This window comes from Neodiprion lecontei, chromosome 1 (assembly GCF_021901455.1).
Source record: "Neodiprion lecontei isolate iyNeoLeco1 chromosome 1, iyNeoLeco1.1, whole genome shotgun sequence".
Classification (NCBI taxonomy): domain Eukaryota; kingdom Metazoa; phylum Arthropoda; class Insecta; order Hymenoptera; family Diprionidae; genus Neodiprion; species Neodiprion lecontei.
In genome coordinates this window covers 35594137-35611774 of record NC_060260.1, presented here as the reverse complement: position 1 = coordinate 35611774, position 17638 = coordinate 35594137, and the positions used below count along the sequence as shown (strand labels likewise).

The window sequence follows — 17638 nt, the reverse complement described above, 5'->3', positions numbered from 1 at the left end:
ATATTACAAAACAAATAAAAGACTATTACAAGCAGATACTTTTTTATAAACTGTAATTGAATTCTGTTCGAACATTATTTTATGCAAAAGCTGTATGATATACATGTGAAATTTGGATTGTGTTTTTTTTTTTTTTATACGTGCACTTTTAGCACCAGCACATATAAATTGAGTGAAAGTATACATATGAAATTTATATAAAATAGAATTATATTTAATAATGTATTATATTCTCTATGAGAAATAACATTTTATCATTCGTACATATATATATTATATCACATAAATCTTGTGCACATGGCATTATACATTATATATTATATTAGTAACAAACAACTTCACTTAGACACACGGTGTCAAGAAAACGTATTTGCATAACATTAAAATAAGTATCGAATGTACATACTTCACAACTTTGAAATTGTAAGACAAAAGATGATATCGGCTATCGAAGTAAAATCCGGAGTTCAAACTAGCGATACATATGTATCAAAATTAGCAATATTTGAGGTTCTTTTTTCAATTAGTTAGAAGTTAGTACTCAATTGTTCGATACAAACTCCTGAACTTTTGTAATAACATTAGTGATTTTCATTAGTATCTAATGTTTTAAAAATAACATTACTATAATTATTCACGTAAAAGATTTTAATTTTGTGAATAAAGAGTATAAGAGAGAACTTTTACCGCTTACTCCGATCTCGATTACGCAAAAAATGCTATTTAATCTAATAAGAACTGGTTGTTGTTGGTTTGCGATTTTCATTTATTTTTCAAGTATCCGTCGTGACGAAAAAAAAAAGTGACTAGTATCCGACTGGACGTTTCAGTCATAAACACGTGGTCATCTATAGTCGGTTTTAAGAATAACTATAAACGAGATTAAAAATGTTTCTCATCTCCTAGTCTTTAGCAACTAGTTCTACGTGAAAGTATCACGTTCATAGTACTTGGCGCGATTAGGCGTTGCGAGAAATTTCATGCCCTTGATTTCGCCCTTGGGTTCGAGATAATAAACAATCGTTACGTGATACGACGCTAACTTGACATTGTCGCAGTAATTCTGATCTGTTGTTTTGACTTTGCTCGGTGTCGCAACGCGTATGACGTACAGATAAGCCGGTTTTTGCATGTTTGCAGAATCAGCAGTTCAGGTATTTCGAGTCGTGCGCACGCGTCCTCGCAGTGTGTTCACGTTTTCAGACTCTACGAGTTGAACGTCGTCGCGCAGCGCGGTTTGTTACTTATCGAAATAAATACGCTCGGGCAAAGTGATTTGAGGTGTCAAGTTTTCAGTTTGTTTATCAGGTACCAGTGCAGCACCCGACGTCGTAATTTCAGAGGTAAGCGGCTTTTTTCGTTTAATATAATGCAATTCATTTTTGTTTTGCTCGGTAATCTGTCGGGGGCATGGCGTCACATTAGTTTCTCTCTCACTCGACAGATGGGTTTCATAGTTTCAATCATCGTCATCGCCGTCACGTGCTTCGTTTACGGTTCGCAAATAATAGCCGCCACTTTCTAATTTTTATTGACATAAAAATTCTTGAACAACCGATCGACACTTTGTATAATCAAACTACGAACGGAATTAATTTCTGATGGTCGAAATTGACACACGGTTATTTTGCTGTGTCGAGAAAAAATTAAAGGTATTTTCTCTCAACGACTGAACCCCGAATTACAGAAATTGGTGTAAATCTATGGTTTTGAAATAGTCGATAATTGCGATAATTTAATGCATTGTGTAACGAGACTGTGCACGTCGCTTATTGCGAAATGATGGGTGTTGTTGTCTTGTGCGAAAGGTCACGAGGTCGACTGCGGTCATGCTGTTTTCCGTTCGCTCCGTTAATTTCCATCGTTGCGAATGTTTATTAGATACGCTGAGATTCAAATAATACGCCGGTACAGCAGGACGTTGCTCTGATTCGACAATGATGCAAAAATAGAATCGGAAAAGGAAAAAAAAATTCACCTCGATACCCACACTTTTGTACGCGAAGCAATACGAAAATGTGTACTTCTTAAAATTGTTCGTATTAAGAGGATGCCATAGTCAGTCCTTACCGATCGAGTAAAACGTCACTGATTGTGGCTATTATCAAAATGCCGTGGACAGCGTGATTCCGCATTTAACGCCGAATAAGGAGACAAAAAAATATTTTTATTTACATTTGCATCAATGGTAATTGAATTACACCAATAGATATTCTAGCATTAATTGTTGCATAATTAAAATACTGGGGTACTTAAATTCGGCAATGCATGTAGAATATTGCCTTAATCGCGGCTTTCGTTTTATAATACAGAACAAGTGACATTTTATTTGGTTGATAAAGCATGACTATAAATACCTCTCAACTGGATAAAGCAGGTCGTTGACAATTCATGTATGTATTACGATTTATCGTATCTTACTTTGCGGGGTTGCTTTGCTTTTTGTTTTTTCCCCCCCTTCATTAATTGCTTTGCGTTGTAAGACATTGAGTCATATTTAAGCGCTTAATGTTAATGATTTGATTTGACTTTTGAACTCTGCAATTGATTACCGCACTCACTTACATCTAACGGATCTGTTGGTTTTTTTTTTTTTTTTTTATCAGATTCATGTTTATAAGCGTAGTGCATTCAAATGTATTTTGTTGCTGTAGGTCAGACATTTTAATGTATTACGATTTACTTAAATTAGTCTGTATTTCTAATGCGACTCTAATCAGACCCATAAAAAATGAAAAATTCATTTTCATCCTCATAGTGTAACCTTTCAATACATACTACAGAGTAATAATAAATAAGTTCAGGTAAAATAAATTGGACAAGGTCGGTCAGGCACATAAAAAACTTACGAAATCTAGTTACTTGATTCGCTCGTTTATTCGTTTAAACAAGTATGTGTATATGTTTATACCATAATTGTTACAAGACATACACACATATAATGGGTAAGATATATTCATATATCGTACATAAATAATAATAATTTTTCCTTCGTCGAATAGTTATTTTATTTTATGAATTTAATTTTTTCTCTCGTTCATTTCACTCGATATATTCAATACAATGTCTATACATATATAATAAACGAAATATAATAACCATTACTATATTATATCAATGCAGTATAAATTAACCGTCGTGAAAAAAAATAGGAAAAAAAAAATAAAAAAATAAAATGATGTAAAAATAAACTACGTACATGTTTATAAATAAATAAAAGCTACGCGTGAATATTAGTCTACCTATAGTGCATTATACTTATTCACGAACTAACAAAACGATCAGCGTATGATGCTTAATAAGTAAATTATATTATTATATATTTATAAAGAAAAGTAATACAATCGTGTGTTCAATAATATTCGTACGTCGTATAGTAAAGTTGTTGGCTCGATTTGTTTGTTTAAAATAATAATAATGATATATAATAATAAATAAATTTATCCGGGCTAAATAAGTTTGCTTAAACGATCTTAACGCACTGGTAGATAATTGTGGGGTCAAGTGGTTGCATGGAATTATTTTCGTTGAAGAATACATGTCAAAATGATCGATAATGGTATTCACACGTATAGTTACGTATGAGCACACCGATTGGCAATGTATAGATTGCAATTATTTTTACTAGTAGGTATACAATTGCATACGTGTATTACTTGTAGGAAATGAATTTGAACATCATTTTAAAAATATACACTCATTTTCTGCAAAGCACATCCAAAGTATATTCTTGAAATTCTGTCCAACATACATTCAAACTACAACTAATAAGAATACGGATTATCAATACTGACGTTGGAATGATTCAGATCTCTTTCGCTGTGAATGTTTCTATTACGAATATTATGGTTTAAGATTGGCTGACTCATGTCGTGTGTACTGTACGTCTTTTTAAAATTACGCGGATTTCCAACTGTTGAAATGATACTAGTGCCTTATGATATTACACGGTGCGAAGTAAAAGATTCAATTTGCGAATGTGTGCAAGCATAGAACAAGAAGATAGATACTTTACAAGAATTTAAATCCAGCCAACAATTTTATAATAAAAACAGAGATTTAGAAAAATCTTTCTCCTCTATTGCATTGGAAGACAAGTATTTTCAGATTCGGTGAAATATATTCTAGCAGAATAATATCATAACTTGTAAAAATTTTGCAATTTATAGAATCCTTTTCCCAGTTATAATTAATATACATGCACTTTTAATTCGCGGTAGAATAAAATTTTCTTCGCATAATATCAGTATATACATATACACACACATACATGATGCAAACACACACGAACACATCCGTCACACACGCGCCCATAAATATCTATACATACCGTATATAATATGCATTCACCTAATACTTTGATCAGTAATTTTTTTGTTTCTCTTTATTAAGGGTGAAAAAATAAATAAATATTACACAATGCTAGTATATACTTAAACAAAAAATTAACCATAATTCAACTCGTGATGCTACTCAGTAAATATTCTCAAACGGTATGTACCTTTTTTTTCACCTCAACTGTTTTCAAATTTTTTTTCAAATTTTTTCTCTGTGTTTCTGTCAACGTATCGGACCTAGATTTTTGACCGGGTTAGCTGAACACGTGTATCGCCACCGCAAAATATGCCAATTTTATTCTAATTTTATATTACAGGCTATAAATTCCGTATCAGTATGCGTCAATTTCATTTATATATTAACCATTATAGTTACGTGATATAAACACAACATAATGTATCTTATTTATAATATATCGTTTTAATATTTGATCAAATTATGAAAATAATCGCAATGATGACGTGATTATTAATAGCATAATAATATTAGTAGTAGTAATAATAATAATATTAATAATAATAATAATATACTATATATCGCGTAGATATCTGTGGACTAGAATTCGTGTGAAACCTATTATGGGTCTCGCGCTATACCTATATTATAGTTTCATTTCCGTATCGGGTAATTCAGTAGTCGTCGGGTTGTAAATTTTTTTGTTTTAAATTGTTTTCTCCTGTATAAGTTACATTTACTGCTTGTCTTGTGTTTTTCTTCAATTTTTCCGTGTTGAATTGATCATGTGAAGTCTTGATCGTAATGCATCCCTATTAACTGCTCTCTATTTTTCACTCAAACATGCCAATGACTAACGTCGTAGAAAAAGAAATTAGATTAAAAACAAATTTTAGCTACCTGCAGGTTTATTCATCTATCTGGAGATATAAAACAAGTAATGAAATATTCCTAATTCCTATCTCAATACCTTGTTCGGCGAATGAATATTTTACCACTGCTTTTGTTGATGTGCAGTCGATATAAGGTATTTTATATTGTTTGCGAATCATCAGGCGATGAATTTTATGCAACCCTCGATTCGCTACCCCATTTTGCGGTGTTCATTTGATTTTTGATATTACATTCGTGAAAAATTTCATTCGCTTACTGTTTAGATAATTTTTACTATTTTCATAATTATTTGCTTTTTTTTTTTATCCTTCCAGAAGATCACTTTTAGTGCAGATTTTTTCGGCAAAATAATTATTTCCGTAGCATCACACGTTTTATACCATAAAAGAAGGGGTAAAAAACAAATAAAAAAAAAAAAAAAAACACCAACATTAAAATAAATAGGTGGAGATTGGTGGTGAAAATTGACGTGTGGAAACGATTGAATCTTTTCGAAGAGAAAAGCGAAACATGAAATGAAAATATCAATGTATAAAAACGGAACATGAATTAGACAAATATATATATATGTATATGTATATATTTTGATATTCGGCTAACAATAAGCGAGGTGTTGAAAAGACAGTATATAGGGTATGTGTATAATAATATTGTATAATTTTTGCTAAAATTTCGGTTTGTAAGTAGGTGGTAGGTAGGCTGGTACGTCGAGCGGCACAGCACTCGCGGAATTAAGGCCGCGTTCACGCCGCCGCGATTATTTTCAAAATACGATGTTATACTGCATGTGTGCACGACGACGCGTTGCCTCCCTCTACGTACGGCAAGCTTCCTTTACCTTTGACCTTACTTCTTGCGTCCCAGGTACTCGACCATCTCCTGGAACTTGTCTTTTTCGTCTTCAAGCAGCAGCACCTGGATACAGCTCGTGAAGTATTGTGTGCTGAAGCAGTCTTGTCTATAAAAACACACGAATAACGGATTGAAAATTGCGAAATTTTACGCACGTTTATCGGCGGTACGCCTTTCAAAAATACCGAGCTTTCGTCACACGTGGACGCGTCGTGTCAAAAAGTGAAATTTGCAGCTTCGTTAACTAGTGGCTTACGATATAAACGTTTACTTTACGACCATACATAGATATGAATTATATATTTATACGTATGTATAAATATATGTGGTATGAATTTACTGCAAATCTCTTTTACGATCGTGAGACGGAAGCTTGTAAAGTTATTGTGCATCAAAAATACATTATTGCGCAATTTGGTATGTGTCGTGGAAAAATATCGGTGTTAGTTGTTGTGCAGTGCCTCAAAAAAAACAACAGCTGCCGTAGGTTAAAAATTCGGTTCTGAAAACGACGTATCCTGTAAGGTGTGCAAAAACTCGTGCAGTGGCTGATAAAATTTCTCCAAAAAATGAAACGGTAAAAAGAGAACGTGACGTTGCCTGCGAACGTCGATAAGGAAAATGCAAAAAATAGCGTCGTATCAAAAATGATTTGCAGCGACGAAAATCGACGGATTAAAAATTTCAAATAAGTTCAAAATTAAAAATTATTGTCAGTCGTGGAAGAATACAAAAAAAAAAAAATACGAGCGATGAATAAGCATTGGACTATAATTGTCATTTGTGTATTTGAAGATTTTTGAATATCAAATTACCTAAGCTTTTTCTTTTTGAAAGGCCGCGATGTGGTGTATTGTATTGCAACGTTCAGCGAAGAGTAATTAACATACAATTTTATTATAGAATTATATAATATTTGGGTGTAATAATTGCGGCAAAGAGAGCTTTATAGATTTCCGTTAGCTTGAAGCAAAAATCTCGACAGGAAAGAATAATCGTTAATCACGATAAGTGTATTAGTAATAATAAATAATATTAGAACGAAGCGATAAAAATTAAATACCAGAGAAACAACCGGTGAAAAAGAAAAAAAAAAAATGAAAAATCAGAACATATAGAAATAAGATTAAAGGGACAAATCATAAACTCAAAATAAAAAGCTACCTAAACCCCGGGGTCAGCGCCGTGGAGTTGTTTGATCCAAGTTTGTATTTCTTCCATCTCGTCTTGAAGAAGTAGAACGTCGAGGCATCCCTTGAAGTAGTCGGACGTGAAACAGTTCTTGCTGTAAATGGTTAAGAAGAATGTGGTTTGTTGTTTTTATTTTTTATTTATTTATTTTTTTTTTTGTTCTTTTTTTTTCTTTCGCTCATTATTCTTGTTGTATAGTAGGCGTGTAAAATTCTCGTGACATTCTTAAAATAGCCGTTTCCAGCTCTGCCGCAGTATACACAGAACACCACATCCTTCCCCCCCACCCCCCCATCGCGTCTGCGATTGCGGTTGCCCTGCACTTGGAATACTCGGACCATTTCCACCGATACTAGGCGAGTGTATGAAAACTAGAGTTGCAGTTTCAGCTGCACCTCCAGGCTTACTATGTCCGACCAATATCGTTATTGTAATCAATGCTCACTCGTTGCATAACTCCGCCTCTGACCAACTACGTTATTAAACGTAACGTAACCAAGTCGCTTGCATGATCGTTTCTTCCGCGGCTGTTTCAGACTGTGAAGCTTCTGTAAAATCGCGGAATTTATCCATAGCAGTTGAAAATTTTCAGAGATATAGGTACGGGTGTTTCTCGATCGAAAAAACACCTTTGCAGCCTCGATTTGACCCAGTTTAATCCATGCGGTAAGTTACGTAGACGAATCGTAACCTCTGACTAATCCGAACGCGTGTTATTTCTATACCCAAAACTGGAAGTAAGAGGAATATTCTGAGTACAGAGTGACGAAGTTTGGCCCTCAGATTAAACTACGGTCGAATGATACAGACCGCGCGTACTTAGTGATTGATGAAAAAATTGAACGCTGAAGAGTCTGAAAACATCATCCGGATGGCGTTACGTTGATTTAATAAATCGAATCAATAATATCTTAATGTAAATTTACACACTTTCAACATCTACCTAATTCCCGCCATGATATTACCGAGCTCCATCCGGAACAGGCAAATCCGTTCGAAACGCTCTGAGACTTTAATGCGTCTCGTGACAGATTCGAGTCGCGAGGTGACACTGGAGCAACCATTTATACTCCAATTCGCCGAACAATGAAAGCATCGAGTTGTTACCGGATCGAACCGGGAACATCTGACACGTTTCAATCGCATCACCTAGGTCACGTGCCAGCGGCGGCACGTTTGGTTCTCTTTTGAATACATGTCACGGTCAAAGGTCATAGGTTAAATACAATATCCTCTGCCAAGCCCACCGAAAAATGGAAACCGATCGTAGCAAGGCCGTGAGAAAACTATGAGGACGAGACTGAGGATGGTCGGAATGATTATCCCACATCGCGGGTTAGCAAAAGCTACGTGCGGATACGACCGAGGTACAAATCTTCGCGCATTGTGCATTTAACATGTACCTAGGTTGGTGTACCGGAGTTTCTACGACGATGCGGCGCACTCGCGAGTGCATGAACGATTATATTATAGTGCCGCCGAGTAGTCTCCGTAGGTACCCACGATCGCGGAGCGCGGTTCATGCCATGCAATAAACATCAAACGAGTGAGTAATGGTGTGTACACACGGGTGTACGCGTTCTACTATATAGGATGCTGGTTGGCATTCGCTCGTAAGTTATAAATAGAAGAGAAATCTCATTCGTTTCGATACGCGTGCCGACGTCGCTTTTGCAACAAATTACGATCAGACTCAACGCCCTCTCGCGATACGCCAGCCAGCCAGCCAGCCACCATGGACTTTGTTGTGGCTTTCGCGTCTCGGTGGAATTTTGACGATTTTACTATCGATGGCCGAAAATGGTTTGGATAAATTTGGTTGATCCGGCGTCGCGCCACGTGGATGCAGGATGCATCGTGTATAGCGGGTGAGACGTTGTCATCGAGGAACGGGTGTTGTACCTGCAGAGCGAATGCAGCTGGGGCTCACGGAACAGATTGTAGCAGTCCTCGCAGATGCGGTCAAGGCGCGCGAAGAGGCTTCTGTCGTAGACTCCCTTGCAGTGAATGTCCAGGAATGACCTTTTGCCTAACGGGTGTCCCATTAGGACTCCGGCGTCGGCCAGACCCAGACTCGAGGACAAAAGAAATACGGCCGCTGCTATCGCCAGCGTTCTACCGGGCAGGGACCTCGTGAAGCTTGATCCCTGAGCGCTGCAGGAGGAGGATGATCGCCTTTGCTGATGATGCATCTGCAACAGGAAGCGTCAAGATTTATTAGCGATGCATCGGTTGGAAAACTGCGTGGGAAGCGTGAAGACGCACAAACAATGACACCGGAAAAGAGGATTGAACCATTCGCCGATGCGGTGTAAGGCGTGGATGGATCTTGGTGACCAATCTAGAGCGTAATGGATCCACCCAGTACGGCGGGGATATTATTAGCCCTACCAGATCGTTGGATCTTGAAATGTTTTCAATTAACGTGGCAGCGAGTACGACGACATGCAATAAATCTGTAGGTTGTATCCCGATGAACCAGCTTCGGGTTTTTGCTCGAGGATAATAAAAATGCGTGACGTCAGGTGCCCGCGGTCCGCACCGTTGCCAGTGGTGCGTTTGCGTCGTGGAAAAAATCGAAACTGGTTGCAAAAAGAAAGTTTACTCGAGCAGTTAAGAGAACCGAGTGAAGTGAAGTGCATTCTGACCAAAGAAAGATTCGCTTCCAGCAGCATCTGGATCTTGCGGCTTAACCGAACCACCGTCGTTCCCGGACTTGACGAAAGCCTCGTTAACCTTTGCCCACTTTGATTTTATGTCGTTGTATAATTTTGCTTATCTCGCCGTCTAAGACCATGTGGAGTATAATGGACCGATGAACCGACCGTCGACGGAAATGCTACCGAAGACTGTACGCGAGGTGCACTTATAGTTGTGCGGTCAAGCTGTGTTAGCTGATGGTTGGTGATCTTGTGGGATGGTCAGCGGAGCACGAAAGATAATTGGACCGGCGTTGAGATGAAAGTGCGGCCACCGAGCTCAGTGAAGTTAGCTGATCGTGAGATGCTGTGAGAGGTCTCAGCTCCTCCGCCAAGTGAGCGAACCTCGCTCCAGGGTGGAGTTCTTCTCGAGATCCTTGTTAGGCTGCAGGGATGGATTCGTTCTTTTCACGGGTCAAAATTAATTCGCCCCCCCTTTCCCAAAGAGCCTCGTCACGGTCCGTTAAGCCGCGGTTGTGCCTTAACGATTCAGCGGTCGCGACTTCCGGTACGTTTGGACAATAAATCAGGATGCACCAGCGTTGCTTATGACCTCGGGAAGTCAATTTCTATGAAGATGAAGGTAACGGAACGGCGTCAAGAGGCTGGAGTTAATCCGTATCCAAGGACGGCGCATCGATGAAGCAGCACCGAGATTTTTCTCGCATCAACTCGACGTGCGTCGGTTTCTATCGTCCACGTGGCTTTTGGGTGTTAAAAGTCAAGGGAACCAATATGGCTGCTGGGACCCGTAGTATTTCTCGCTGCATCGGTGTTCCTCGTTAAGCGAAGATTTACCGGCGTCGCCCGGTGTTTTATCAATGAATCTTGCTTTCGTTCTACCCTGCAGGTTTCGTGAGTCCAGACCGCGTCCGGTTTCCTCACTGTCCATTCAATATTCCAGGAACTTCTGCCGCCTCTCCCGGTCCTCTCACGGATACCTTCTCGAGCTCGTCTATAATGCAGAAACCTCGTGCTGCTCCGATGCAACCGCTTGCCGATGAAGAAAGGCCCACCGTTTTTAATGGGACCGAGTCGAAGACTTTCGAACGGTTTTCTAGATAGGAACTGAAACCACCTCTCTCATTTCTCATCGCTCAAAGACAACTCCGGATTATAACAGCCTCGCCAGACCGCCGCACGGCACCGCGTAGGAAAGGGGACAAGATGTAGGAGATGTAAAGCAACTCTTAACCAGTCCTGGATCCTGTGAATGGACCACACGCAGGTGGTCCCTCCTTCCTCGTCCCCGTTTCTCCCCTCACCCAAGCCCCACCCCCAACTGTAAACGTTCTCAACCGACAACTTCATTAACCAGACCCCGCGACGTTCCCGCGTTCCCTTGGCTCGTTCCTTTTTTCGGGACATAATCGCTGCTCCCGGGTGGGATTTTATTTTTAGACGGGGCAGTTCTCAGAATTTTTGCACCAGCTATCGACCTGGCCGGTTTGTCGTAATTGGCTCGCGGCGATAATTTGCCTCGAGTGGTCGCGATCGTTAACCGTCAGATGGACCGTCTTACGATTGCTCGATTTTTAACCGACGTATGGCAAGAAAGTCACGGGACATCGAGGGTCGAATTTTCTTCAATTCCAGCTTGGATCGCGTTACTCCAATAGTCGCCAAAACCCAAAAGAACCGAACAACGACCGTTTTTCTTCAACCTATCACGGTCAACCGTGATCGCGATTTACTCCAACAGTCGACCAACGGTATCTTCGCGTGCGTTTTTCACCCTGTGACATGTGCAGTGATCGCGTGTCGTTATACAGTCAAAAGGCCATCCACGTCGCGGTCAACGGTTTAGCCCGGAATCGCACGATAATGGAAGCGAATAATGAAATTCGGCAAATCGTAGCAAAAAATTAGCGTAATACGATCGGTCAGCGATCTTCGTCGCGTCCACGAAACGAGAAGACGTAACGAAAAAGACATTGGAGAAGAGACAGAGTCCCAAGGGGCCGTTGAAACGAAGGGCCCACCTTGACCGAGCATGATATTTCATCCAGCATCGCCACCGCCTTATAATTTCACGCAGTTATCCACCTATCGAACGATGCGTTGAAAGCAGTCCTCTTTGCCTTTAGGTTATATCATAAGATCACAGGATAGCTGCCGTCTTTCGTACATATACCGTAGGTCGCATACCATGGTTCATACCCGACGTCCCTCTCAAGGAGGTCCGACTCTCTGCCATTATCGACGCACACGCTACGAATCTCCATGCGACGAGTTTTTACTTTTACGGATCACCGCCGCGCTATCTCGTTATCTGCATGATTCTACGTCCGTGGAGTGCGTGCATTGGCTCTCCAGCTTTGTCCCGGACTAGAATTTCTCACGTTCGAAAGTCCCCCACCTCTACCATTCGGCTTGCACACATAAGCAGGAGCAGAGTGTGTCCGTGAAAATCGCGGACAGACTTCAATCGGACGAGAGTAGCCGGAGGAAAACGCTTCGCCATTTATCAGTCGATTCGATATAAATTACCGGTGGACTCTTAACCGTGAAGGTTGCCGCACGCTATATTTAGCACACACGACGGTGGCGCACGGTTAGCTGCCGGGCACGCACACTTCCAACACTCGGAAAAAACAGACACCCGTCTACGTTCACCCATACGCGGACACATGCGGGCGTGGAAAGCCTACGGCGCGATAGTGAAGCGGGGAACTCCTTTTTCCTTACCAGCCTGGAGCATGTCTTACGAGATACGCTTGCGGCAAGCAAGGAGGGCGCTCGGCGGAGAGAGGAGGAATAAAAATAAAGTCAATGGGGACCGGTTGGTCAACAGGTGGGGTCCTTTCTGAGGTTGCAGCAGCCCACCGCCGCGCCACGTCGTCGAGCACAGGTGTGCAATCTGAAAATTCTCGAGCAAAAACGGACCGACCACCGTTCGCGAGACGCGTAGGCCATAGGTGTAATATACCTAAAAGTTGGTACGCTCGAACGAGTACGTACGACGTTTGTTGGTAGGTACAGGGGAATGTTTCAGGAGTAGTCAGAGACGACGATCGTCATCGTCGTCGTCGTCGGTGTATTTACCGCGTCGTTCTGGTTCCCCCGTGAGGATAATGGCGCGAATCCGAGAGGCGGATTTGCCTGGATGGAATCTCCAGGTGAATTCGCGGGTATCTTTGGTTTCCTTCTTTCTGGGTGGTGCCGGGTGGAAGGAACATCGTCGGCGTTAAGAGATATTCCCAGAGTGTGTCTTCGGATCGTTAATGGGTTTCGTGATGTCCTAATCGTCTAATGGGAAGATCGGTCCGAGGTGATTCTTCTTTCATTCGGCCCGGGGACTGCGCGAGGATTTATCTCGTCACTCTCGGAGGACGGTCCTCGTATTCGGGTAGGATCAAACGGAGAGAAACTTTCTTTCCCGCGAACCATTTTATACTCTTTGCCTTGTGTGTAAGTACTCGCCTTACTCGTAGAGATACGAAATGATCGATGTCCTGACGATTATCGGGTCAAAATACACCTTCCCGAGCACAATGTCAGCAGGCGGCAGGTTATTTCTTCGCGGCGGCGTGACAAACGCCGCGCCACCATTACAAGCCTAATTTATGAATGGACCATCCCGTGACGGCTCCACAGCCACCGTGGGAGTCGGTGGTCCCTGGACCGATAATCCGGGACCCACACGAACTTGGCGCTTAAACCTCGTCCACCGTGAGACCGGTTTCGCCGTCGTCGCGCGGTCACCAAGGTGGGCGAGCTAATGCTTCGACGACGTCAAACCACCCGCCTCTATATTCGGTCAAATTTCTCGCTCCATCGGTTCACTGGAGCACCAAGCATGGCCTTGATCGACGCGGGAGGCGGGCTAACTTCGAGGCGGAAAAACGCGGTGAAGGCACATTTCGAACGGTCATCATCCACGATCCCAACGAGGGCGAGTGTTCCTGTTATACCTGTACACTATAGTTTTTTACATCGGTGGTGGAGATGGCCTATGTACAATGTACGTATAGTTGCAACGGTAGGAGAAATATACAACGTGGTCAACGTCGTCGTCGTCGTCGTCGTCGGGGATATGGGAACCGGTGTGGCGGGAGGTCTCGGCCGCATAACCGGTGCACAGCAACATCGGCAGCACCAGCAACAGCACCAGCACACGTGCATCGCTGCCGAGAGATCCAGATATATACCTGAAGTAAGGGAGAGGAGAGGAGAGCCGGGCGGACCGTGGTGCAGGTATCGTTAGATCGATCAACGCTTGCCAGGTGGTCCCCGCGGTGGATGACTCAATCGTGAGAAGGAGGCAAGACGCAGGGCGCATCAAAGAACTAAAAGACAAGACAAGCACGCGAGCTCGGATATACGCGGAGGAGCTTTGAACGCCGAGGAGGAGGTGGAGGTGGAGGAACGGGTATATAGACGAGGATCGAGGTAGTTACCGGGCCCCTCTAATTAGGCACTCGGCCGCCTGAGCGGGCCCCCCGGGCCTCGTTGGGCCCGCTGTATGCGTATACGGGTGGAGAGATAGAGAGAGAGAAAGAGAAAAAGGAAAGAAACGACAGGGTTGTAACTCAAACTACCAACGAGAGACCCGGGGCCAGGGCACCGCCCAAGTCACGTACGGGGTTCGCCGAAGAAAGTATAACACGCGAATTATTGACTCGCGACTTTTATTCCTGCCCCCCGCATCCCCCTGCAGACGGGAGGCACTGTATGTAGGATACGCGTTGTTTGCCACGCCGATTCACGTACACACCTACTTTTGCTTATACCCGGGACGGTGTGGCCATGCTTAACCGGGCTAAACGCGTTTCCTTATCTAGCCTTATCTGTAACGAGGCGGATGCCCTTATTTACACTGCTGAACGGTAGTGCCGTTTTGCATATTGTCATACGCTGGCAAGGTACGCACGTCATATCTACGTGGCTGGAAAGCAAAACGTTTATACGGATCTCTCTGTACGTCATATTTTTTGTAGCACCACGCTTCGGCAGGTATACCCTGCGCACCAAAATTGAAAATATATTTACAAATAAAAGTCTCTTTGGTCACATTTGCTTTCATACGTTTGGCGATAGTCGTAGGTAGTACAGTGAGAATCGTTATGAATTTGATGCAGGTACTTGTGCGCGTGAAAAGAAAATCTCAAATCTTCCAACACTGCTCGAACAGTTTTCTAAAATATACGGCCTATGAGGTGAACGTTTTTGGTGTACGTTCGACGACTAACACCAAGATCAGGAAGTGTCGGTGTAACGCTTTCCGTACCACATGTAACCTTCCTACAGTGCAAACACTGCGTTTTGCCTGAATCATTCGATGTTCACAAAGACAGGACCACGTCAACAATATTATTGAAAGTGATGTAATATTTTCAAGACTAATTCTTATTCGAGACGTTCCTTGAGATTTTTAAGTTGTACGAAGTGGCTGGAGATCGAGCGAGATTAAGAATCGACTGTAACGCTCTGAGCTGTACCGCCGTGATAACTCGGACTTTGCCGTCTAATAATCTCAGTCGGAGAATGTTGCACCGTGAATTTTTATAACTGTCACGGCGGTGCGCAAACCCGTGGAGTTAATCTAGCGTAGATAGATTGATCAGATTGCGCGGGTTGTAAAAATGTCGGCTGATTAATAAAACGAGCCTTGGCACAAGCGGCAGCGTTTATAATTAGAGGCTGTGCGGTAGATCTCTGATCATCTTTCTTCCCCCGGTTGTGTTGCACTTGCGCACCGTCTCTGCAACTTGTGTATAATATGTATATACGTAGACGCTCACATTTAAAAGCTCGCGAGTCGACCGTAGCTGAAACGAAGTGTGCCGGAGGTTCTACAGCAGGGCTGACGAAACAACAAGACCAAAGTGCAAAAAATAAAAGCGAATCTTTTCGCGAGAGATTCAACCGGCCGCCCATCCTCTCCTTCCTCTCCTTCCTCTCCTTCCTCTCTTCCCTCTCCTCACCTCTCATCTTCTCCGAGGAACAGCATCTGTACACGTCACACGGCGCACCTGGGTGGCACATCTCGTGTGCGTTAAATTATCTTCATGTCGGATCTCGCGAGTATGAGCCAAGAGACGTTACTTTCGCACTCGCGAGTTGGATGCATTTGCGATCTTTCTCGGAGATACTCGCACGGTACGTTTTGCCGATCGATCGATAAATACACCGAAGAGACGACGCTCGTGCGAAAAACCATTTCCTCCGATGCCCCTGGATCTACTCGATACTCCGGAAGATCGACGATGAAAAAACGTTTCGACGATGTAAGACTGTAAATCATTATCGATTTCTCAGTGCACACGACGTTCGGACACCGATTGTGAAAATCGCCAGGATTAATGGAGCCGATTCGTTTAGCATTCGATGAAAAAGTAAATCCCCTCGTGCAGGTTGGGAAGCTTGTCGTGCAATTATCGCTTCATCTATTGACGTCAAACGGCGGTAGATAGGTGCTGCAGTGTTTTCGTTTTATCCACTTTTTACACACGGTAAAGCAGCCGAGTTTTTTACAAACTTGGACTTCGTTTTTTACCTCAGCAGTACGGTGACGTCACGCTGCGACGGTTCGTTGTGCAATCTTTATATATATATATACATTTAATATATAATATATAGTATATTGTATATACATACATAATATACATACCTATATATATATATATATATAATTCTAGCCTTTTATAACAATTGCGGTACGGTGCGCTGCACATGTAACTAATCCCCAGTCGGTACATGCATATATTTTGTTATGTAACACTCGATGTGATTACGATGGGCGGTCTATTGCGGCAATCCTGCGTCACATGTCGCTGCACATGTGTCCATGCATAGGCATGTATCGACGTATTAACGTACAACGTCGTTGCATCGAGAGATGCGGGAGCTCCACTTCGCTCCGCTCCGACCCGGTCACGCGGTCTTTCCCCGTATCCCATTGATAAATATTTACCGACCCAACAGCCGGAAGTCAAGGGATCATCGATAACAAACACTCGAGGCCTTACCGATCTTTATCGCCCTCCCATTCTCCCTGCATGAGAATCGGAAGGGATATCATCGACCGCGTGTGAAAGAATGTCGCGTGATAAATTTAATCTTGCGGTTTGAAAAAACGAAGGCGAAACCTATCGCGAAGGTCGAGATTTTACCGTCAAGGTACCTATAGATATTAGCGATCTACTTTGTATTATCGAGGTATCGCTGAATTTCAAACACACATCTCGCGAAAAAAAATGAATATTCTGTAAGCCCGATGTAAGTTTATTGACATCACGGAGAGAATGAAACGCGTATTCAACGGACTCGCGATTGAGAAATTGGCTGCAACTGGCTCAGCAATTTCACGTGCAAATGCTTAATCGTATTAACGCGACTCGTGTATAACACGCTTAAATGCCGTATGCGTATCCGTTTTATTAATAGAACTGCGACGATTGTCATTTCCAACTCACAAGAGCGTGAACCGGAGATTTCAACGCCGGTTTTAAACCCTGACGAAACGAGCCTTACCTTATACATACTATTTGTATCCAGCTCTCGGGCCATAACCTGAGTCTACAAACCCACTAGATCTGGAACTTGCGCACCTTTTATGGAAAAATCACTTCGGATTGCGCTGATGTCTTTGTGTACCAAGATGGTGGTATCAGTGATGAATATAAATTTCCGTATGCGTTTACTGGAATGAATTTCAAACGATCTTTATTTATCGTAAGTCTTTTCTCTGCGTGAAGTATCCGTTT

General features: G+C 42.2%; 2 protein-coding genes across 3 annotated transcripts in view; one reads left to right on the top strand and one right to left on the bottom strand.

The window, feature by feature from the left end:
- Positions 1-1163: 1163 nt before the first annotated feature.
- LOC107219725 (peroxisomal leader peptide-processing protease) overlaps positions 1164-17638 on the top strand; it is a 65285-nt gene continuing 48810 nt past the window's right edge. Inside the window, exon 1 of the mRNA XM_015658050.2 lies at positions 1164-1343. The gene's annotated coding sequence lies outside the window, so the exon portion shown is untranslated. The remainder of the gene's footprint in view (positions 1344-17638) is intronic.
- Positions 5470-17638, bottom strand: part of LOC107219726 (ion transport peptide-like) — a 42464-nt gene continuing 30295 nt past the window's right edge. Inside the window, exons 2-4 of one of the 2 annotated variants that reach the window (XM_015658051.2) lie at positions 9133-9422; positions 7204-7324; positions 5470-6145 (exon numbers count right to left, since the gene is read on the bottom strand). In XM_015658051.2, the coding sequence (XP_015513537.1) occupies positions 7204-7324; positions 9133-9422 (411 nt within the window). In that variant the 3' untranslated portion in view covers positions 5470-6145. The remainder of the gene's footprint in view (positions 6146-7203; positions 7325-9132; positions 9423-17638) is intronic. The other variant, XM_046746769.1, reaches the window with a different exon arrangement.